At 34.8% G+C, this 25793-nt stretch overlaps 1 protein-coding gene across 1 annotated transcript in view; it reads right to left on the bottom strand.

Annotated features, from left to right (window-relative positions):
- The window catches only part of LOC107746463 (protocadherin-15-like), an 81333-nt gene that overhangs the window by 1822 nt on the left and 53718 nt on the right, over nucleotides 1-25793 (bottom strand). The window contains exons 7-12 of the mRNA XM_016560685.1: nucleotides 21919-22038; nucleotides 20251-20361; nucleotides 18997-19167; nucleotides 4138-4344; nucleotides 2482-2502; nucleotides 428-562 (exon numbers count right to left, since the gene is read on the bottom strand). Of these exons, the coding sequence (XP_016416171.1) occupies nucleotides 428-562; nucleotides 2482-2502; nucleotides 4138-4344; nucleotides 18997-19167; nucleotides 20251-20361; nucleotides 21919-22038 (765 nt within the window). The remainder of the gene's footprint in view (nucleotides 1-427; nucleotides 563-2481; nucleotides 2503-4137; nucleotides 4345-18996; nucleotides 19168-20250; nucleotides 20362-21918; nucleotides 22039-25793) is intronic.

Here is a 25793-nt window from a genome sequence, read left to right as displayed (position 1 = left end):
AGTGAGCAGAGGCCGGGGGCTAGAGTGAGGAATGGCCGGAGGGCTAGAGTGAGCAGAGGCGGTGGGCGGATTCGACGAAGGAGCGTCCCGAGGGCTTACAGCAACCACATGTGACTAGCCCGGGCTGGAATCTGCTTCGTCTACGGTGAAAGCCGATCCGGTAAGAGAAAGGAAAAATTGAAATCACATCATATGACCCCTTTAAGTAGAGCCACTTGCAAAGAGAATCTATGTGACCGCATGGCTTGCACTTGATCAGAATTTCTTTAGTGCAGTGTGCAGTTTCAAAAATAACCCCAAAGTGAAAAATCGAGTAGTGTGTGGAGAAGCGAGTTTAGACAAAGTCCTTCACATGAAAGCTGCAAGCCCCAGTGACAGAGACAGAGCTAAGCAGGCTTGTCAAGGAAAGGTGGCACGGAGCCCTTACCGTGAAGGAATAACTCGGCTGTTCTTCATGGTCCACGGGCCTCAGTAGTGTCAGGTAGCGTGCGATCCCACTGGGCGTCACTGCAAAGATGCTGTTGTAGTTGTCCAGAGAGATGCGCACCATGGGATCTTTCGTCTGCAGTGCAAATAAATCACCGCAGGTTCCCGTGTCAGAAGGCAGAGACATCAGAAGATAGAGCATGCTGGGAATATGACTATACAAATTGCTAAGGATGGGGGAAAACACTCATAAAACCCAGTGCATTAGAGAAACACACTGTATAAGGGAGAACTCCAGTCAAAAGAGAGATAAACAACCCAAAACCTTCTAAAAGAAATTTCAAAAGCACCAACGTCTGAAGTTTAAAACACTGATATCTGAAATATCAAAGTAAATTAATAAGGAACATAAATATCTAAAGAGATTATACAAGAGCAACAGCATTACTGCTCTGTAACTTTCATGCTTATGAAATCTGCAAAAATAATGCATTTGAGATGTTAAGTGTTGTATCAGCACTGAGGTAAAACACAATATGATCATGTAAAGTTTGGAATAATACATATTTTTCTAATGTTTTTGAAAGCCTCTTATGCTCACCAAAGCTGCAGTTATTATGAACAAAAACACAGTAAAACAGTAATATTGTGAAATAGTATTACACTTTAAAAGAACTGTTTTCTATTTGAATATATTTGAAATGTAATTTATTCCTGTGATGCAAAGCTGGATTTTCAGCATCATTGCTCGAGTCTTTAGTGTCACATGATCTTTCAGGTGTCTTTAATGTTGTTGTTGTTGTTTTAGGATGCAGTCACTTTTTTGATGGAAAATGAATACATTTTCAAATAGTTACTTTTGATTGTAATAATATTTCACAATATACAGTTTTTCCATAAAAAAAAAAGTGCTAAAAATACGAGACTTTTTTGAAAAAAATAACAAATAAAATAAAATAAAATAAATAATACAAATACACAAGCTGCCTATTTGCTGAATAATGAATGCACTGCGAAAAAAATGCAGTAAAAATAAATGTAAAAATTAAAGACTTTTAAATCAGCCATTATGCCCTTGCAGTACATACATTTTTCATGCCACACTGTGCATTATGCGGATGCAGACACTGCTGCTGACCTCTTGAAAAGTGCACAGCACATATATTTCTGTGTGAGTATTAATTGCAAAATGTTTTCAATGCATTTCCTTATTTAATGAAACACAAATAATATCTAGCAAATATATTTCATTAATGTTACAGCAGTACTTCTCATTAATCTTAGCAGTTTAATTTTGTAAAACATCCCATTTTAATTGAATTTAAAAAGATATTAGTGATTTCACCATTATTTAATGGTAAGCACAATAAACTGTCATCTAAGGAAAATATACTTGCATTTGTATTACTTTACATTTACATTAATTTATGTGACAAGGCTTATGCAATGCAATATTTAAATTTTTTTTTTGTAATTTTTACAGAAAAAAAAACATGCTATAATAAAAATGCTACAGTAAAAACATGTTAATAAGTTACCTTACCATAAATAGTCAAAAGAGCTGTAAGTGGTTTAATTAACATCACTTTACATGTAATTTTATAGTAAAAAATAATGTCAAATGTATGGTTTTTGATGCTATCATCCTGACCAGTTCATTAACAGTGTAAAAGTTTGATGTAGGACTATCTGATAATATAAATACTAAACATTAAATGAGCATAAATATAAAAATATATTTTTGCAAGTACACTTATTAGCACACAAATAACACACATCAGATTAAACACTCATGTTGTTTGCAACTCCATTAACAATTCCTCATTATGCTCCAACACAGTCCTCCAAATTTACCAATTTATTAATGAGATCAATTTCCAGTCTGCCCAAAATGTAAATGAAAATCAATAAACAAGATGCAGAGCAGTAATCATGCAAAGCATTAAGCAAATTGAACGATACAAAAGCACAACACAGCAAAAATGAGCGAAGAGAGAGAAGGCAAACAAGGGCTTTTCACTTCACACGTCTCTTGCTAATTTTAATAATACCTACAGGCACATCACCGGGATTCAGCTTTACATGGGAGACAAAACATATGCTTGACATTAGAGCATTTTCCATCTCTAAGACTTATGGGATTAAAGAGATAGTTCACCCATAAATGAAAATTCTGATGTTGTTTACTCAACCTTATGACATTCCAAACCTGTACAACTATTTCTTTTCCTGAAATATAAAAGAAGATATTTTACAAAATGTCCACGCTGCTACTTTTGGAATAATTATGTTTTTGTTTTTTTTTTCCTGTGATTGAATTTTCAGCAGCTGTTACTTCATGCCACATGATCCTTCAGAAAGCATTCATTTGGTGTTCAAGAAAAATATATCATTTTTATCAAAGTTGTAAACTTGGCTGAAGTTGAAAGCAGTTTATGCTGCTTTTGTGATACACTGCCATTAAAAAGTAAAATAAATAAATAAATAATAACAACAATATTAATAATAATAACAATAATAATAATAATAATAATTATTATTATTATTATTATTATTATTATTATTATTATTATTATTATTATTATTATTATTATTATTATTATTATTATTATTATTATTATTATTATTATTATTATTATTATTATTATTATTATTATTATTATTATTATTATTATTATTATTATTAATGATAATAATAACAATAATAATAATAATAATATAATATTTTTTATTCAGCAAGTACACATTAAATTAATCATAATTACAGTAAATAATAATATATTTTAAAATGTATAACATTACAAAATATGTATATTTCAAATGCTTCCTATTTATCAAAGTAGTTTTCAATAAATAAATAAATACTTTTTCAACTTTGTAAATAATAAGAATCATTCCAGCACCAATAATAATTAATAAAAAATAATCACCAAATCAGCATATTGGAATGATTTGTGAAGGATCATGTGACACTGAAGACAGGAATAATGATGCTGAAAATGTAGCTTTACCACCACAGGAATAAATTATATTTTAAAACATTAAAAAATAAAATAGTTCTATTAAATCATAATAATATTTCACAATATTACTGTTTTTACTGTATTTTTTATCAAATAAATACAGCCTTGGTCAGCATAAGAGACTTCTTCCAAATAAATACATAGATAGATAATAATAAAAATAAAAATAAATAAATAAATAAATCCACACTTTTGACCAGTAATGCACAAAAAATACTAGTACAGCCTAGAGAGAAGTAGCATGGAAACGAGCAGCATGAACATTTTTCTAAATATCTTCTTTGGTGTTCCACTTATTTAGAACTACCTGAGGGTGATTAAATTATAGATTTTTCATTTTTGTCTGCACTGTCCCTTTAAAGTAGGAGATGTTAGTCAGAGTTCACTGTGTACTAAGTACTTTGTCTTTGCCATCTATAAAGCAGTGATAATTGCAAAGAGAGAACTCTCAGGAGAACATTAGCGCAGCATAAGCGCCTCCCCAATAAGTCTCTAAGTGCAAGCCTCCGAGACCATATCTCTGATGCTGTTTTCAATTTTAATTTGCTTTTCTAAATGCTCCATAGAGCAGGAGCTTTGGTTAGCTTCAGAGGAACATTTCTATACACACACAGACACACACACATCCCTCAGGACGTGAGAAAATGATTGTCGTCTGAGCACGAGCACAGAAAGAGAGGCTCCTCACCTCCTCGATGTCGTTATCCAGGGCGATAATGGCGAGGGGGGTGGAGAGATTGGCACTGCTCGAGATAGTTGTGCCCAGCAGAGCAGACTCCGAGATGAATCCATGATAAGTGGCCACCTGGAAATACGGCGCCTGATTGTTCTCATCAAGCACCTCAATGTGGAGATTAGCGAATGCCGGGAGAGGGTGTCCGTTATCCTGCTCTGCCTAGAGAAAAGAATGCCATGAGTTGAGAGATTCTGACTCTAAGATGGGATATTGGTGTGAAACACAGCTTTTTTTGGATTACGGCATGCTGCACATATAAGAAGGGCAATGCGATAAGCCTCTATGGGCATACGAGGGCTTAACACTATCTACAGACTTGCCCCTCTAAATTAAATAAAGACCATGGCTGATTAATTCAGGTCATTCCCAAACTTAATTCTCTCAGAGTCTGGCATGCACCCAAGTGCTCCGAGCGCCTGAATATTTAGTGGAGTAACTATTGCTCAAATTCCTACCTCACCAGCGGCATTCACTTACAAGACGTTCACCTATATGAAACTAAAATTAAAAAAAATGAATGTCTGAAAATTCTGAACAGAGGTCTTTCGATTAAAATGGCATGGATTTTCAAAACTCTATGGTTTAATGGCTCCATGCAGATCTAAAAGAATTTGTGTACTGTTAAAATTCCACCCTTTTTAAAGCTGACTAAACACCGTACTATAAGCTTTCAGCCAAAATGTATTCTAGTGTGGCACAACACTGATTAGTGTAGTCTGATTACAACACAAATGACTAATAAGTCAGCTCTTTTTAATGAATTAAAGACATACAGATTTATAAACTGTGAAAGTTAAATCAGTTTAGTTACCCTTACCAAAAAGTAGTATACTTCAAGTTATACTAATAGCACACTTGAATAAACTTCTTTTTCATAAGGGTACTGACTCATTGTTCATTTTACATGTATTCCACACTTTCTGAAGTTGACTAAATAACACACTAAAATACTCTAGACAATGTTTCCTGCAATATTCATTAAACAGTGGCACAACATCGCTATTGAATCTACTGCACAAAACAGAGAGTGTATCAGTGTAGTCTGACTACAACACAAATTAATCAAATGTTAGTTCTAATATATAGTTAGGAATAATTATTAGATTGCATTTATGCCACCTATTAAAACAAATGCAACAGGTCAATACAAAGTCAGTGTAAACAATATTATTGATTTGTTTTGTTTTAAAATGATTTATTATTGAAAGCATTATCATTTTGCCATGAAATTACATTTCCCCCTAATAAAAAGTACTAAAAATAGTGATTAATGCAACTAAGGAATCAGAATTGCTCAAAGGATTCTGAACCAGAATTGTTAAATTATTTGCTATTACTATTTCTAGACAGACTCTTAGGTTATTGGAGACATTTAATACCACAACTGAACTGGAAAACTCTCTCCTCTAGTTGCATCGTGTTTATAATCATGTTTTGCAAACTATTCTAACTCAAACTTTTAGGGAAAATGTCTTTGATATAAAGACGGAGAGAGCTGTCGGAAACTTAATGCTGGTGACGTTGAAGTCATGTGACCGTGGTGTAATTTGTTGATATCCTACATTTAGCTTTTGACTTCTGACGATTATATTTACCGTAGGCTACAAAATTCATAAAAACTGTGTTCATTTGTGAACTTTTTTGGTCACAGAGCTTATTTTCTGCAGTAACTGGTGGAGAAATCCATCTGTAATGATGTGCATAACTAATACTTTATCAGTTTTGGTGCAGTTGACAAATATATAAATAGTAAAAGACTATAGAAAAGTTCATAAGCTGTAGGCTGCCTACTCAAGTATAAGTGCAGATGAATTCAGTCCTGCTGTAATATGTGAGTGACTATATCATCACTCTCACATTAGCAACCGAGAAAAATCAGCTTTAGCCATCTGAGTGACAGCACATATTTCTATACAGCTGCAATTTAGGCTGAAGGGCAAGTTGAGAGTAGCATTCAGAGGTAGAGAAGACAGACTGAGAGTCAACAAGACTTGACAGAACTGTAAATATGAATGAATAGACAGCATCCAGTGTGATAAACACGTAACTCATCAGAATATGAAATTCATTGCATCAACTAGATTACCTCTCATCCTTAAATTGAAACCTTGCAGGCATTTCTGTGGAATTCATGAAAATAAGAAATGATGTATAATATTTTGGTGGTGTGATGTATACTTGGCTCACTGCGAGGCATTATTAAAGAGATAATTAAAGCTACAGAAAGAGATTATAATTCTGTCAATAAAGCTAGTCTAGTGAATGCCCAGGTTCCACCCACATTATCTTAATTATTATTATGTTGTTGCACTCAGAACAATGCACCATGATATGTGAGCAGAAGACATCCAAAAATCATACACATATACAGTACATAATATAGATATCATATTGTACTATAAAATAATAATAATAATAATAATAATAATAATCTAATTAAAATAAAAAATATAAATAAATATAAATAAAAATGTATAAATAAAAATAAATTATTAGTATTAATATTCACTTTTTTATTGTCCCATCATAAGAAATCCAAATACAATTTTTTAATTGTGATTATTTTTATATACCCATGCTTACAACACACACACACACACACACAGTATAATATCATAATAATACTACTATACTACTACTATACCTGCCAGTGTTACAGTGTGAAGTATATTATTATTATTATTATTATTATTATTAAATAAATAAATACATACATACATACATATATACAGTACATACATATATACATATTTGTGTTGCTACATATCAGCTTTACATATAGAGAATGGTCTACATATTATTTATGGTGTGTGGTTTCATTGCTAATGGAATAATTGTGCAACTTAATGTTGTGCTTGTTTTTTACATAATGGAAAAGGTCTAACAGCCAAATATACTCTAGAACTGTCAGTGTGAACGACCGAGACCAACAGGCCAATAGAGTTATTCTGGCTTGAGCAGTCACAGGAAACATGTCTCCCCTGCATATTCTACTCATTTCAAACAAACTCTGCTACGCGCAGACACTTTAAATAGGGATAGAAAAGAGAGAGTGTCAGAAATAGCTAAATAAAGAACAAAACCTGAATTCTAAAAAAAAATTACTTCCCCCAGAAATACAAATCCTGTCACCATTTACTCACCCTTATTCTGTTTCAAACCTGTAAGACTTTCTTTTCACAAAGGAGTTTAACAATGTTCACGCTTCTCTTTTCCATACACTGAAAGCAGGCAGTGGCCATGGGCTGAATGCTCCAAAAAAAGACATGAAAGCACCGAATCTGCATGAAAGTATCATGAAAATGTTGACTACACTCTTCTGAAGTCATACAGTAATTCTGTGCGATGAATAGACCAATAGGTAATGCAAGTCTGAAAATTTTGCAGTTTGTTGCAGCTCTCAAATTTAATTAATGCTCTTTTTGTTTTCCACAGCAGAAAATCATATGGGCTTGGAACAATGTGAGAGTGAGTAAATATTCTCAAGATTATGCCTGTAGTCTATTAGAACTGAATCGATTCACACTCATGAAGCCATAGCAGTATCTCTGTATGCAGCTAGTCTTGTTCTCTTTGATTCTGAGAAGAGCTACGGGCTTCAACAGCCAGTCCATGCCCACCTCACGCTTCCCACTGTGAAAAGGCCAACGGCATGAACAGTGTTCTTTATGGATCATCACCCCGTACCTGCACAGACTAACATTCTAGACCCTGATGTTCAGTTTCTACACTCATGAACATGCTTGGCTCAATTCCATAATTTCCCCTCTGAGATCTGAGTCATTGCTAGTTATGTGGTACATTTTCATAACCCTGTCATATATGTCTTAAAATACTGGAAAGAAAATTAAAATAATTCCATAATTCACAATGATGGAAATCATATCAGATATTGTTATCATATTACAATTAAGCTTAAGCATATTGCCATTCTGGCCATGTCCAGGGTGCTCACACATTTATTTTTACTAATACATAGCAAATGTTTACTTATTTTTAAATGTATACTTATTTTTACTTTACTAATAAATATTTTACTAATAAATGTTCAGACAGAAATTTCATAGCTATCCATGATAACGGGATACATTTATTTGTAAGTAACTTTATAAACATAAACCATAGGGTTTTCCCCAATCTTTTAGAGAATAATTGAGAAAAATATGTAAAAATGTCTATAATCTTTCCATGACTGATATTGATGTTTGTTATGTATGTATGTATGTATGTATGTATACCATATATATCCATAATAATAATAATGATAATAATGATAATAATAATAATAATAATTTATTTATTATTTATTTGTTTGTTTCTTTGTTTGTTTATTGTGCTGGTTGCACAATGCAATATGTATTATGCAATATTACACTTCAGTTTTCAGGAATGCCATCCTTTTTAATTAGTTTTTCTTCATTATATTATCAGGACAAATTATATAAGAAATATATGTTTGATATCTATCTTTCCCCCCCATGTTAAGCCCCCCAAAATATCAAATTTAGAAATTAATATCATACTCAGAATAAGTGTAATCAACTCATTATAATGATATGTATGTCATTTATTTTGCAAAATAAATAAATAAATAAATTTATTTTGTAGATGGACAAAAAGTATTAGTGACCCATATGTAATTTTTCCAGTTAGAATAAACACACTTAATAAGAGATAAAAGTATTTAGACACATAAGACACAAAGCATTTGGACAATGCACACTTGGACTAGTAAACAAGTAAAAGAAAAAAAGAAGAAGAAGATGATGCAATGCAATACAATACAATGATACAAGATAAACAATAATGCCACTTTATTTCTCTGCTGTGGCACAGTAGCAATAAAGGCATTTTGGTGCTGTCATGTTACGTCATCGCAACATGTGCACTTGTAAATTTAGAGGAAAGTAGATGGTGAGGGGAGATCCACGCCACATAAATTTACCAGGGAACAAAGTGACAACACAATGATCACATGTGAGAAGCTGCATCAACATTCCTGTCACTTGCTGCAAATGAGCTGCAGATGTTTGGCCGCAGAATTCAAGGCCACATTTCCCCTCTCTCGTTTATGAGCTCCAGAGACCCATCTTCCACATTTCCTGTGCCTGAGGGATAAGTAAATCTCCCCCTGCATCTCTCTCTGTCTCAGCCATAATATCACCTGTCAGTAAATATGCTCATCTATAATTCAAGCCGCCTCTGGAAAATGACAGTGTTACAGTGAGTGGCGTGGGTGAACTCAGAGACGCCTTGGTGAAAATGAAGCTGCCAGAAAACAAAAAGCTGCTCTGCAAGTCAGCAAAGAGCAGGGAGAAACTAATCCTCAAGACAGCTGTGCCAAAACTCTCTTCTGAAAGAACATTTGTCCATTTGGGTGGCAGGATCTTGAGACGAACATTGACAAGCAAAATACCTGACACAGGCTTGAAGTCGTGACAAAACTGAAGTAACTTGAGATCTTTTCTTCTTTCTACTGTGACGTATATCCAAGTGGAATGGATTAACAGAAAATAAAAAAAAGTAGGGCGGGGACTTGGTTCGGTTCCTCGATTGTTGATTGGATGTTGCGATGTGGGCGTGGCACTCAAAAGTGGAGGCAGATGAAAGCAAACTTGCAGTGGGCAGAGATTAAGCAGATTAAATGATTGGAGAATCCGGCATAAATCACCAGATAGAAGTCTGCCATTATCACTGGAAGATTCAATATGACATTCTGATTAATGGCTACCATCAACTGTTTGGTTACCAACAGGGTTTGAAATGAACACCTGCCAACCCACCAAATGTGGGTAAAAATCAACTGTGGCGGGTAACGCAGTCAAATCAATAACCAATCTGGCAGGTTACTTTTCGTAAATTATATTCACTCTAAATCTAAGCAGATTTAGTGCAAATACTGAACTTATGAGTCATCATGATATATTAAATAAAGCCTAATTGCACAGCATCTGTGCATATCTAGCTTACTTGAACATACCTGACAAATAACGTTGCGGCGGGCTCGCTGGTTTCCTTTGCATTGAAGCAATAACGAAGAGTCGAAAAATGACTGAAGACTCACACCGTGTCTACACCGAATGCGAAGTCACAAAATACAATAGAACCCATTATGATCAAGTAATGCTGTCTACACTGGATGTGGCACGACACGACAAATCCCCGACAGTAAACTGATGCCTCGTTCTATTTATTACTTACTAACACAAAGTTCAAGTGATTTGAAATGCCCGCTTTGTCACATCCAGTGTGGACAGCCGCAAGCTGTTGGTTTATTTCTGAATTTTTTATTTTTTTTAGCAGCCAATTTAGCAGCCAAATTGACTTAAGAGTGAAAAAGTTAAAATTTAAATCCTAGTAACCAACATTCTTCAAAATATCTTTGTGTGTTCAACAGCTTAAAGAAATTAATACAGGTCTTTAACGGGCCGCTGTGACCCCAAACCCCTTCACAGAAGAAGAAAGCCATTATGTTTTCAAATGTGACAATGATCGCTTATCAGGAGAGGTGTAAAGAGAACCTGAAAACTGTACTTGAGTAAAACTACAGATACCTTACAGCAAAAATGACTCCATTACAAGTTACAAGTCACCAATTCCAACATGACTTGAGTATCTGATTTTAACAGCATTTAAGAATTTTACTCGTACAGAATGTAGGCTCAAAGATGCACTAGTCCTCAACACTCAATAGACATCACCTCAATACTGCAATAAAACAAGGTTGACACAACAGCCTCTTAAATGTCTACAAACACTGAAGTCTCAGAAAAGCTCAAGTACTCAAAAAGGGCATAAGTAAACCAACATCCTTCAAAAAGGTCTCAGCCATGTCCTCATTTTATATTTCAAATGCATGAGATTCACAACTACCTACTAATGCGCTTACGGTACATTCAAGTAAAGTAGCCTATTTGGGGTGAGTAAGGGCAAAACGCACAACACATAGTACCTTCAATGCCCTGTAGATGGCGATATTACTTCTTTTGTAGCAGAAATAAACTGCTGCAGAAAAAGTAAGGTGTAATATAAAATTTAACAAGTAATTGCATTACTTATCACGAATGAGGTGGCGTAAAGAGTACTGTACATATATTTATTCAAAAATGCACCCGAGTAGAGCGTAAAAGCTGGTAGCCAAAAAGTAGCCAAAAAGTTACTTAAGTACAGTAACTAATTGCACTGACTAGAATAGTTTATACCACTGCTTATCAGGATCAACTAAACACTGGATTTTGAAAAGTATGTTAAGTTCACGGCACAGACTCTTGATTGATGACTGATGAAATTACAGTAATTTATGCCTCAAAAGGAATAACAGTAAGTTTTATAATAGTTACTATTCTGAAATGAGACATCATTGCGAATGATGAATGTGACCTCCGGGGGGCGAAGCTGTGAGACACAGCAATTAACTTTCAATCTCAGTGGCAAAAAAAAAAATTCAGTTGCAACACTATATAAAAAAATAAAAATAAAAAAATACATCTAATTGAATTACATTTTGAAGTAGGAAAACTGAAATAATATGCGGTATAGGCTATAACTGTTTTAATATATTTCCTTAATGTTTCTCTTGTGGCCCGAACATAGTGAAAACAATGAGAAGAAACGTAGGCTATTTCGTGTTGAACAGGTTGTTTTTGAAAGTCGGTGCTTATAAAATAAAGTTGCTCCGTTTCATTAGCTATGTTTCCATCACCCTGTTTTAATGCGCATTTTGAAGTATCGCATGAGAAACGAGTGATGGAAACGCCAAATTTCGAAAATAAATCCCTTAATTCGCAAAAAAGTTTTTACGCTCACTTGAGGTGGTTTTTGACTTGTGCGAAAAAGGGTTCATGCGAATGATGGGAGATGGAAACGCATTTTGCGAATAAATCCCGGATGAGCGTTCAAAAAAGTCATGTGACTTTGCACTATGGGACAGCACAGTTTATCAGGAAGTGACGATTTTGTTCTCTCTGACTCGTTGGATGAAAACAGTGCTTGTTCGCAAACGTTTTATGTGATATTCCAATTTTGCGCATAAGTTAAATTCGGAACTTTGGAAGGAAACCTGGCTATTGATGACTGAAGTGTTAACAATTTTATTTAGGCTATAGGCCTATAACTCATTGTAGGCTATAATAGAACTGTAAAATGTTCTTAAAACTAAGAATATGGTTATTTTAAGAACTGTTCATTTAAAGGTTCTTTTGGAAACCCAAAATGGCTCTTCTATGGCATTGCTTTAGGCACTCTTATTTTTAAGAGTACAGGCAAAAATCAAAATGTGGCATTGCTTAGAAAGGTATAGTAGCACACATATTCTCAACAAGCCACAAATATTGCACAAGTTATGCACCAAAGTACCAGGCATAGTCTTAAAAAACAACACTACCGATTTAAAAATGAAGAGAACATCGATTTACAGAACTGTGAGTCAGATATAAGCATGAAACATTATAAATAAACTCCAAATACACTGCAAATTACAAACACCAAATTCAAGGAGAAAGATAAGATTCCAGACTCAAAGTTCATTTTTCATTTCAACAGAACAGAACACGCTGCCCAGTCTCGGCTATGCTGCATAAAAATGGTAACTGGACAAACAAACACATGTATTCCTCCTAGATTTAATAAGCAGCAGCAGAAAATCAGCATGGTTAAGATTTATTTCTCATGGTTGCCCTGTAATTCCCAGCCCCTGCAATTATAATGCCTCTGACAGCAGTAAATCACAAGCTCGTGGGGTCTTCGCTGGGTGTGATTACCCATAATACTCCCTCAGTCATCCATTATGCACACAAATGCTGCATTTGTACAGTCCTGGGAGAAAATACTCAAAGGAAAATGACTTATTTACAGTAATATATTTGATATTACTTATGCAAGTCATCATAAGCCAAAGTAGCTCACAATTCATTTGAATTTGTCATTGAAAAAAAGAAAAAAAAGAAACTAGGCTGTAATGCAGTGAGCTTTGTTTCATATTACCTGGAGCTATGTTTGTTCACATGAACAATATACCATTTGTTAATATTTTGAAATAGCTTTTATTTTTACATTTTAATTTGAGTTAAAGCTTTAGCCATTTCATTATATGCTTTTGTTATTTATTTATTTATTTATCTTTCATTTATTTCAAGTTTACTTATTTTATTTCAGATAGTTGTCCAGGCATTTTGTGTGTGTACATTTTTCATTCTAATATTTATATCTTGTATTTATATTTCAGATTTATTTAATTTTTAATTTTTAATAGTTTTAGTTTTAGTTATAGTTTTTAGTTAAAACATCCGTATTCATTAATAGGTATAACTAAGATTGTGCTGTAATTACTGTAGGACCTGATCAAATACCGTTTAAAAAGAAAACTAAAGTCAATTCATTTCACTAATTACAAACAGCAAGAGTAAATCTCAGGGCTCCATATTGTGTCAACAAAGATTAATTTTGTTATTATATATCGACAATTCTGGATCCAAATGGATGAACCTTGTTTGAATCCAGCCACTGTAAAATACAGATAAACACACAATTATTAAGTTGCATAACAATGGCAAAAATGTAAATTATTAAACTATATTCATTATATGTCTAGATATTATACAATATCAAACACTACTTTAAAACAACATGGCAAAAGTGCTAAACTGCACATAACTATATTTTTTTAAAATATATTTTTAATTACTAATTATTAGGTAATACATAGTTTGCTTTATCTTTATCTGAAATGCAAGACCATAACAAATGTAATTTATAAATAATGTATACATATATAATATATTAATATAATATTTTTAAGCATATATAATTGCATATTTAAATATATAAAATACATATTACGTATCTGTTATGTTTTATAAATAATTGTATCATTTTATTTCTACGATATATAAATATATATAATTAAAAAATAGGTTACACTTTATTTTAAGGTGTCATTGTTACAGTGTAATTATACATTTAAGTAGTGAGTAATATTAATTAACTACATGCAATTACTATATGGTTAGGGTTAGGGTTAGCATTAGGGTCTGGTTTAGAGTTACTTGCATGTAATTATGCATCATTTATTGTTATTATAATAGTAAGTATATGTAACGTTTAACAAGGAACCTTTTAAAGTGTTATCAAAAAAGACATATATAAATATTACACATATATTACACATACGGTACAATAATACATATATTATGTACATATATACATAGATAGATTTGAGCATTTAAAACTGCAGAACCCTCTGTGATGGTGATAGAGTAATGGATGCCCTCGACACATGAAACGTACACGGCAAAAGCAGAAGATTACCTAATCATCGCCATTACAGGATTTATCAAACAGCACCTGGATTACAACGAGCGCTGCTTTCTCATATCCTTTCAGCTGTGTGGTGAAATGGGGAAAAGCCATTACAGCAAACCTGTGCGTGTATGCTCAATAATCATCCATACGTGGGAATGGGAGAGGACTTCAAATAGCAGCCGTAGCACAGCCAAAATTGCCAGTAGACTCGGAAAAAAAGATATTAATTTCTTCAGTCCTGGATCCCCCCATATGTGGCATTTACACTCATTGGTTTCCCCAAAGGTATTTGACTTGGTAGCTGCAGTATCCATTTCAGATGACCTACGCGGGGAAAGACAGCAAACGCGAGACGGTCGCCACTTGAGGCTGGCTTTACTTGACCTTTCGTGTTGTGTTAGGAGTGGAGAGGCTCTCAGAGACCGAATAAAACACCTGTCAGACATGATCAGTTTGTCTAGGTGAAAGCACCTTCCACACGTGATTCTGCTGTGCAGGAGAGCAACAGATGTGTCTCTCTTCTGCTGATTTGCTGAGAAAGATGTTGTCTCTTAAAAGGAAAAAGAAAAGAAAACATTTTCAGAGAATAAAAAAAGAGAGGATTGAGAGGATGCTGTAAATTTGAGGTTAGGTGTGTTTGCATGCATGTATATTGCAGGCAAGCTGTGTGACTTCATAATGCACAATATTTTGGTTTGTGTGTAGTAGTGCTAGCTAGTGCTAGGTGATATGCATAAGATATTTATTCAGCAAAATATGCATATATATATATATATATATATATATATATATATACATACAAATATTTATCTTATATATTTGCCAAATTATTCACAGCATGATATATGATTTTTGTCATATCACTCAGTCGTACGTAAAGATTTCTCTTATTTCCCTCTTTCGGCTAAATGTAATCTAGCCAGAACACGGGCGAAATAATTAAGTACATGAAGTACTTCAATTGGTCTGTAGCAGAGGGGCCGATATACTCCAGGAAGCACATCATGAGATAACGCGGTAGGCAGTAAGAAAAAGAGAGAGAAACACAGAGGAGTGCAGACGTGTTAAAACGAAGAGGGTACAGACAGAGGGGGACACGTGGAAGTGAAAAAGAGGCAAGCTGTGGAGTGAACTGACCACCTAAGTAATGGCACACAGAGCAGAGTGCAGCTCCTCTGACAGCTGATAAAGGCGGCTGAGCTTTAGAATACCTAATCATTGGCCACGCACAACACAGCTCCTCTAAAATGTGTCCTTGGATGCATCTGCTGGCCCGAAGTCAAACGGCTCAAAATGTTAAAGTAAACATGATTTAGAGCACCTCTTTGCTCACTCTGGCTGTCAGACAAGCATGGATAGGGCAAATGGGCTGAAAGAGCTAAAGCACTAATGTACTAACACCACCACAATGAACAAAAAGCTCTCAGCTTGCTTTTACTACGGTTGGGGAAAAGAAAATGTGATACAAAAGTGTTATGTTTTATGCAACTTTTTTTTCTAGATTCTGGGACTTTCTAAGCCTAATTAACAAATGAAAAAAGTGTGAACGATAAGGAAATAACACATGTTATTGTCATAAAACTGAATGCTTCTGCAGTGAGAAGTAGTAGTGCTAAGAATTGTTTTCCTTGTTTAAAAAAGGTTTCTTCAATACGCTGTTAACAAGCAATCTGTTTTACATTTAAATTAGGAATATGTAATCAATGAATCACCATCACCTCTCGTGTTTGAAGTGTTAAACTAATTACCTGTGAATTATCTACCTCGTAATGCTTTTAGCTTTCCGTGCTTTTAGCACTATTAACATACTTTGCAGACTGACAGCTTGACTGTATAAACACACTGGGTTTTATAACAAAGGAAAAAGTTATTATCCATAAAGAGATTTGCTAGATTTTTATCTTTGAAAGAAAAAAAATAAAAATAAATCTGAATCTCTTTAATGTAGCTTCTTTAATGAGTCCAATCAAAGTCTTATGCAACTAACCACATGCAAAACACATTTCTTTATATTACATAAGGCTTATAACCCAGCAAAGTTATATTTCTTGAACAACCAATTGGCGTTGCCGTGATGACTTCATAATGTTGTTTTTCTACCTTTTAGATCACATTTAAAGTCATATAAAAGCTAGAACCATATAAAAGATATAAAAACAATATCAACTTAATTGTTTAAAATGCCATTTAAATGTTAGTTCAAGTTCAATGTTGTTGTTGTTTGCTACACAAATACACTCTTAAAATAAGGGTCTTTATTGGCATCTATGGTTTCATGAAGAACCATGAAACTTTTTAACATCCATGGAACCTTCCACAAATTATTCTTTATTGTTAAAAAATGGTTGAGGTTGTATGCCCCATGGCCATAATTTCATGTTTTTAAAGAAGCATTTATCACATAAGCCGGGTGGCGATATCCTAGTGCTCAAGGCTCTGCGCTGGTGCTGCAAATATTGCAGGTGCAATCGTAGATAGGGGTGACCCGTGAACTGAGTTACTAAAAACCCCATCACCACTTTGCCCTTGAGCCAGACAAAGTTTAGCACAAAAATAAGACTTTTGTATTATTTACACTTTACTAAGAAGATCTATGCCATTTGCCTTGCACAGAAGAAAGGGAAACATTGTGGCTTGATTGTGATTGTAGCTTTATCAGTTAAAATGTTGTCCAAAAAGAGTGTATGTCTTTCCATTTTATAAAACCATAAAGCAACATGAATGTAAAACTGGCAACTATAGGCATCTGAATCATAGGAAAAAAAGGTGAATAGAGAAATAAACTGAAAGAAATACTTGCTCTTGCTCTACTTGCAACAAATCATCGAGGAACAAATGAATCCCAAAGTGTATCAGAAAAGTGTACAGCAGAATATTAAAGCACCTGTCTGTGATGTAAAACTTCAAAGCTGAGTCAAGCAACATGGCAATAACTCAGTATAAAGAAGTATGCCGCCAACAGAGTGACTCAAACAGAGGAAATTTCCTGACATCAATCCTGCCCAAAGCTGTTGCGGTTCCAGAAGCAGACCAGATGAGCAAGATGTCCAAACAAACGTAACGTCTGAGATTAATACCAAAAATGGAGGTTCAAATAGGTCCTTTTGGGCTATTGGTTAATGTTAACAAACATTGTTTTAGGATTGTTTAACTTACACTTTTATTCTGGTAACTCTCACTTTTCCTTAACTCTCAATAAATAAAATTAAGTTCTGTCCTACCCACTTCATTGATTAACCCGTTTCACTCGTAAACACATCACATTATTGGAGTAAAATAGGTTATGAATGCAGCTTCACGCAAAAAAAACAAAACAAAAAAACAATGTGCAATATTTAAGTAAAACATAATTTCACTTTGTTGAGAGTTGGCTGAAAATAAATCAAGTTTTCAATACATCAACCAAATCTGAAGCTAATAGAAATGCTGATTTAAGGTTGTATGCCCTATGGCCATAATTTCATGTTTTTAAAGAAGCATTTATCACATAAGCCGGATGGCGATATCCTAGTGCTCAAGGCTCTGCGCTGGTGCTGCAACTATTGCAGGTGCAATCGTAGATAGGGGTGACCCGTGAACTGAGTTACTAAAAACCCCATCACCACTTTGCCCTTGAGCCAGACAAAGTTTAGCACAAAAATAAGACTTTTGTATTATTTACACTTTACACTTGCATTTTGTTGCATACACGTTCACTCTCACTCACAAATTATCCCTTAATCATCTCATTTATCTATATTACGTTTCACTTCAAAAACTCATTTTTGGTGGTAATTAAAAAGTAATGGCAACAGCAACTTGTTTGTATGGTTGTGAGCCAAAACAATGGTTCTTATTCCGAACTGTGTCCATTTTTTAAAACTACTGGAACCAGAATGGTTGTAATGGCATTTAAATATGGATTTTAATGGCAAGTAATCATACAGCAAGACCCAAACTGTCCAATTCACCAAAATGAGCAAGTCATTTTTAACGAATTACATCAAAAAACCTGCTTGAGTCAGTTTAATGACTCACTCAGTGGAGCAGTTATTGGTTTATCCACTAAACTGCAACAAATGAGCCATTTTTAATATGTCTATCAAGAATCAGTCTCATACTGATGATTCTGTTTTAATCAGTTTAAGGAGTCACTCCCTCACCAAATAGGTTCTTGACATATTTATTGAACCGCAAGTCATTATTTCCAACATGTCCAACTCAAAATGAACTAAAACGAGTCAAATTTCTCATGAGACTAAGTAAGTGATAGAAAAGACTAAAATAATCAAAACACTGTAGAATCAGAAATGAAACAATCCCTATTGCTAGAAGCGTGTGCAATGCAAAGCCATTTGGTCTGTCAAGTAATAGAGATGTTCTTCAAGACCAGAAATGCAAAATACATTTCAGTCAAACTACATTCCAGTGGCAGTTAAATTCTCGGGCTGGAGCTACAATATACGAGGAGACTTAATGTAACTACTCAACGTAAGACACAGCTGGAAAAGCACAGGATAAGGAACCGCTCACCGGATCTGTGAGCTCCAGGATGCTGGCGCGGTACGTGAGAGGTTTGCAGTCACGGGTGTTGTCTACCAGGCTGCAAGGCAGAAACATTGGGCCCAGGTCATCCCCGTCCAACACATCCACCGTGAGCGTGGTGGTGGCGGTGAGCCGGTCCTTTGGGTTTGGAGCTCGGTCCTGAAGAGAAACACAAACTTTGGACTTAGGGATGGAGTTTGAATCCAACAGGATTCCAAACTTACACACTAGCCAAAAAGACTCTCCAGTCAAAGTCAAAATAAGACATTTTACTGACAGCCAAGAGAAAACTGTGCATCTCACTTACTCTTCCAACCCCCCTCACTTCAAGTCCTCAATTTTTTGTGGTTAATTATCTTTGTTTTACTTGGAGTGAAGTTGATTGCAAAAGGCATTTCATGTCGACATCAAATCCAAGATACTGAAAGGTGTGGTCACATTAGCAAAAGATTGACGGATTTTTGCAGGCAAATATGGTCCATTAACTAATGTCAAAAGTGTAGAGATGTATCACAGCTCACACATACAATAAGTCCCTTTCAAACCAAGCAGCTTTCTTTTGGTCAAGGCGGTGAATTCATGTGACCAACTGGAACCTTCTGCAAAATATGTGTGGGGAAAACTTTCACCCTCAAACAAAATTCCCAGTTGTGTGGATTCCTATTGAAATGACTGGATTTCATCTATGAAAATTAGCCAACAACAGTAAATGTGGCCATACCTTAAGACATCAATTATACTTCAATTATCATAAAAATAGTTCCACTTTATTCCAAGTCTTATAAAGCCTTCACCTGAGGAACTTACTGAAATTTAAGTCCAACCAATGACATCTAGCCTCAATTAATGGCAAACACATGGCATGATGTGTTTAAAGGCATTGTTTCTGAATTGAACACAATTGATCTGAATTGAGGAGATTTCCAGTGAATAAAAGCTTCAATGTCAGACTGTTCCTCACACAAAGTTCTCATACAACTTCATAAGAAGTCCTTTCAGTTGTATAAACGACTTTTTTAGTTCTTTTTTGAAACATTTTTTGAGTTTGGCAGAGAAAATTACCATTTACTTTTGTTTTATGGACAAAAGAAGCTTGGACACTCTGTCTAACATCTCAGTTTGTGTTACACAGAAGAAAGAACAAGACATACAGGGTTGGAACGACATGTGGTTGAGTAAATCTTTCATTATTTTATCTACTGTATCTCTCCTACTGTTTCTCCTCCTCCCGCACAGACTTACGTTGGCCTGAATGATGACCAGGTAGCGTGTGATCTCTTCATAATTCAGCCTCTCTCTCAGAACCACTGATCCAGACAGGGTGAGAGGGATGTCGAATGTCCTGTTTGTGGTCTGTGGAGAACAAAAGGGTAGGTCAAAAGGGTTTCCCTCTTAAAACACACACATGCACACAAAGGCTCACACACTCCCAGCCTCATGAGATATTCATCATCTATCTGCTTCAGTAAGAAGAGAATGCTGATGGGACAAAACTGCTCGACTTTCAAAACCTCACCCTTTTTAGCAATACAGGTGGAGATGTAAGACTTTAATTAAAAGGGACATGGAGACAGGAGGCTCCTTGCTCTTTTGAAATCAAAAGTGTTTGATGTGTAAATGGTGTAAAACCTTAATTAAGAAGTCAACATACAGTAGTAGTCTTGTATAGCCAGACCACTGAACACCAGCATAAAGTCTTGTACAAATTACAGGTTATTCCGGCCAAGAATCACTCACTTAAACTCAGTTATATTCAGAATATAGCAGACCAAGTGAACCTAGGTGTACGACTTTCATTATTTTGTACGGTGTGGTAATTTTTTTGTTAAATCCATATTTGTTTTATAATGTTACTTAAAAAAATGTGGTTTGACGTGTTTAGCTCCTCTCACTCCACTTATGGTAATAATGCTGCTCATTAAGAAGCAGTATGAAAATGTCCCCAATTTGCATGCGTAATACCACCATATTCATTTAAATGATTCGCTGAAGTAATTTTATTTGCATTTCACGACAAGCATATTCTCTGCTATATTTTATTTGGTGCATTTATTGCTGTTTTGTCAGAATATTTTCATGTTGCTGAACTGTGCTATATGATGCTTGGCGATAATCAATGATGCACAACAATGTATTCACCAAGGTTTAGGTTTTGTGAAGTAAATCAACTGAAAAGCACCAGTCGGAAACTCTCTGTACTCCATTTTGCAGACCAAGACCATATTAAAAATGTATAAAGAAAAAGAAAATTATACGAATATGTGATATGTATGTATGTTCCTATAAAATGACTGCTGCTACTGTAGATGCATAAACCTGAAGAGAAACATAAAACTACTGATGTCAATAAAATAAAACTGTAAAATAACAAAAAATATAAATAATATAAAATAAAGCAATACAACTGTGATTAACCTTATGATAAAATATATCTGACCAATTGTTATAAATTAGAAAAATACTTTATTTTTCTTTATATGCTTTGTTACATTGTAATTACACAAATAAGTACAGAGTAATTGTTTTAGTTGCTTGTAATTATGCATAATCTACTGTTATTTTCATTGTAAATACTGTACATGTATAAAAATGACACTGTAAAAATAAAGTTACCGACAATTGTATTAAGAATGACTTATATTAAGAATATTACTATAGGCTACTACTAATTATTTTTTTTATTATCGTATTTTTTATAGCAATGCATATTGTTACATACGCATGTTATTACTCAAATTATATTTGAAAACGTTAGTTAATCAAAACAGGAGTCTTTTACATGTAGTCTTTTTAAAAAATTTTATATACATATGTATTTATTTATATATTTTTTTTACATAACGCTCTATCTCTCTCTCACACACACACACACACACACAAGAAAACAAAAGAAAATTGAAAAACGCATACCGGATCTTTAGGGTTGTACTGAACGGTGTATTCAATTTGTCCGTTAGGACCATCATCAATGTCAACAGCCCCATTGTTCCCTGAAAAACCTGAGAAGATGGTGGTTCCGACAGGTGTTAGCTGAAAAAGATAAAAACACACATTATGGAGTAAAAAAAAAACAATTTAAGATCTTTAAAACTGCATTAGTTGGCTGCCCATCAGCATGAGTGCGTTTTCATCCTGAGTGATTTCATCATCTTGTGCTTGATTCCTGCTGCTGGTAAGTTGGCGGACTAGTTTACGCCTCAAGCGTCTTGACCGTTGTGTTAAACAGCACTCCTCTGAGGAAGAGTTTGATGGACAAGCTCTTGTAAGGTAGACAGCACTCGCTTTCTTCATCGCTCTCATTCTGGCTGTCATAATGAGGTCCTGCTGTGGTGCGGCTCTCAGAAGTGCGAGGAAAAAGAGGAAGTAATAGGTACGAGTCTGCTGCGGAAGCTAGAGGCACCTGGGATCTCAGATGTTAGTTCCTGCGCCGCTACTCTGACATTCTGACAAGACATATTAGAGGGGAAAAAAGACAAATTCCCGACAACAAAACTGGCAAAGAGACTTAAGATGCTTCAGACAGCCTTTAAAATGAAAACACCCGCCATCATGGTCTGAAGAAATCTCTCTCAGACTGCTGTCATAAAGAGGTCATGTATGGCTATCACATTGAGCTGTGAACAAAGAGTAATTAAACAGCCTGTGATGCAAAATGAGTTCCTAGAAACAATATCCTGAGTGAATCTGACAGTGTCAAATAGAGCACAATTGCACCTCTATTAGCATATGTTCCACTACAAGTGCCATATAGCGTGTGAGAGGAACTAACATAACTACATTCTTTGTCAGAAGTGTTATGGTAGCTCAGTTGCTTTCAAAACAATGAGCTGGTGCTACGTTGCTATTTTATTGTCATATTGTTTTTTTTTTGTTTTTTTTTCACGCAAGTAGCTTGAGAGAAAATAGCTTTAATAGCTTCAGTTTAGGTAGCTACTTTTTGTTTGCAGCTCGTGGTAGTGTCAAAGATAGTCTTATTATTACTTTTTAATAATTATTATTAGTCTTATTATCACTGGAGAAAGCGTAACGGTCAACTTGGATCATGTGTGTGTTGGTCGCCAATCACAGCCTCATTGGCAGCCACAAGTCATTGAATTTGTGAGAGTCAATCGTTATTTACGGATAATTAACATTGTCAGTGATTTCTCTTATAAAAACAGCATGTAAACTCTAAAACTAGATTACTCCAAAAAGAATGTTTAAAAGCAGACTGTTGATGATTAGCCAACAGGCGGCTGATTCATAAAAATGATAAGCCGTTTTCCAACAAAAGCAGTTTATTCAGCATAGTGAAGCCTCCTCCACTTACATTCATTCAAAAGAACACCTCTGGCCTCCTTCCCTGATGTACATTCCATTGCCTTTTTTTTTTTTTTTTGCTGACCTTAGAGGCTTGCCTTCAAGCAGCTTTGGAAGGGTACAATGGAGCTAAAGGCACACATTAAAGGGATTTTTTTCTCCCAAAAATGAAAATTCTGTCAGCATTTACTCAACTCATGTGGTACCAAACCCATAAGACTTTCATTCAACTTTGAAACACAAATTATTCAGATACAGATAATGAAACCTAAAGGTTTCTGTCCCTCCACTGAAAGTCCAAGCAACCACAGCTTCCAAAAAAGGTCATAAAGGCATTGAGCAGTTTAATCCAAGTATTGCTTTACAGTATATCATGAACAGATTTAATTAAGAGGATTATTTTACTTCAAAATTTAGTTTTTATGATCAATACTCTTACATATAATCTCAGAAAAAAAAAGGTACAAAAGTTACTGTTACTGGGGCGGTATTCTTTCGAAAGGTACACCTTTGTTTCTTATTTACCCTTAAAGGGTGCATATACCTTACAGGTACATACAGGCCTTGGTTGCAAAGGTGTAGATTTGGAGATTAATTTTTGGAAACATTCCAGGACTTTCTTTTTTTTTTTTTGGGGAAAATTCCGGAACATTTTGGAAAATTTCAGAAAATTGCAAAAAATGGTATTATCAATAAATGACGACAACATACAGTATGTTTTTTACATTACTTTAACTCATCAAAATAAGTTAAGCAATTTTCAACTCATGTATTTTAAATCAGTTTAATGTATTCTAAGTTAAAATGACTTTTTTTTTTTTTTAAGAAAAAAAAAATTAAAAAAGAAAAATTTAAGGCAGCAACCTTTTTTTTTTTTTTTTTACAGTGTGGAAAGTTTCAGTGACAGCTGTTGTACATTTTTTTTTTTTAGTTTTGTGAGAGTGTAGACTGCATCAAACATGGTTTGTTTAAATCCAGAAAGTTTCAATCCAGTAAATGTTCACCTTGAAATGATACCAACTATGCAAAACGTATTCCACATTTACTTTGTAAAAAATAAAGATTTAAGACATTCAAGTAGACATTTTTTAAAATGATACTACAAGGCCTTTTACTTATTAAAACAGTATAATCTACTGTACCCATCGGATGATGGAAGACATGTAGTACATTATGCACAAAGGTTTTTTCAGCAAAAAATTGATCATCCTGATCATTTAGAGGCTTTAGAAAATCATGTTTCAAATATGATACTATAAGCTTTACAGGACTGAAATAGTGATGACTCATCTTATCCAATCAAACGATCTCTTGCATGAGATCGTCCTTTCTGCTCTCACTAGCAATAGCAAGCAGCAAATCATGATTCTTGGCACTGACGTAAATAAAAGGCTACAAGCAAATACAGTCATGACTAAAATGGTAAACAACAGCCTTCAGCTTGACAGTATTCACACTATAGCACAGCATCTTGTAGCTTACTGTTTAAGACATCCAATCAATCTCAATAGCTGTAGGGCAAAAGAACATTAAGTTAGTGACACTGATCAATGGAAAGTTAATCTGAACTTCTCCTCGCTATAACTTCACGGCATCTGCAGCCACTCAGTGAACACACACAACCCTTTAGCCATTTAGACCAGCTTGCAATTCAATCCACACGTCCATCAAATGCTTTTTCCCAAACATTATTATTTACTTCACTGTCTCTCTTAAACTCAGCAGGCTGCTTCAGCACTCGGCGGACTTATATAGTGCACTCTGCAGTGCTTGTTGACTGATGGACTGAGCTGTGTTAGTCCCCCTTATCTGTGCGTCAGTCAGACGTTTCAAACTCCGGTTGAAATCGATAGTGGGCAATACAGCCTGCCGTTTTTTGAGGCCACTCGAGAGGAGGCTGCCTGCCACTGAAGCTGCCTCCTAATGAGGGAAATCTCCACTGACAGCTCTCCGGGGAACAACTCTCAATTAGCTGAAAGCCACACATTCTTCATGCAGTCGATCCAAAATGAGAAGATCTCTGGAGACCGAGGCAGCATTCCTACAGACCCTCCATGACACTACGTGTTGAATGTTCTCGGGAAGCTAATCCAAAGTGATGGAAAAAATAAAAATAGGGCTAATGGATTTCTAGAAACGGACGCCGTTTTTAACGGTAAAGATTGAGTCATAGAATGCGAGGTATTGTGACCGTAATGGCAGGCCCACACGAAATCTGCACCATGAAACTTCACCGAACTGGCATTACTGTCATTCACAGTCAAAAAGTTTTACATCTCATCTCCTGCCCTTTGCGTATCTCTTATTTCGGACTAATTCATAATGCATTTGAAAACATTCACTTACATTAGTTTGAAATGTTCCATCTAGAGCTGTCCATATCTTTGTCCTTTAGACACATGGAAAATGAAGATTCTGTTTCTCAGGGCTGCAAATGTTCATGGCTGTAGCATGTTCATCATAATTATATATATATATATATATAT

This window comes from Sinocyclocheilus rhinocerous, unplaced genomic scaffold (genome assembly GCF_001515625.1).
Source record: "Sinocyclocheilus rhinocerous isolate Xijiao unplaced genomic scaffold, SAMN03320098_v1.1 scaffold2725, whole genome shotgun sequence".
Classification (NCBI taxonomy): domain Eukaryota; kingdom Metazoa; phylum Chordata; class Actinopteri; order Cypriniformes; family Cyprinidae; genus Sinocyclocheilus; species Sinocyclocheilus rhinocerous.
Note: the sequence above shows the minus strand (reverse complement) of the source record. Positions and strands in the feature narration are given on the sequence as shown.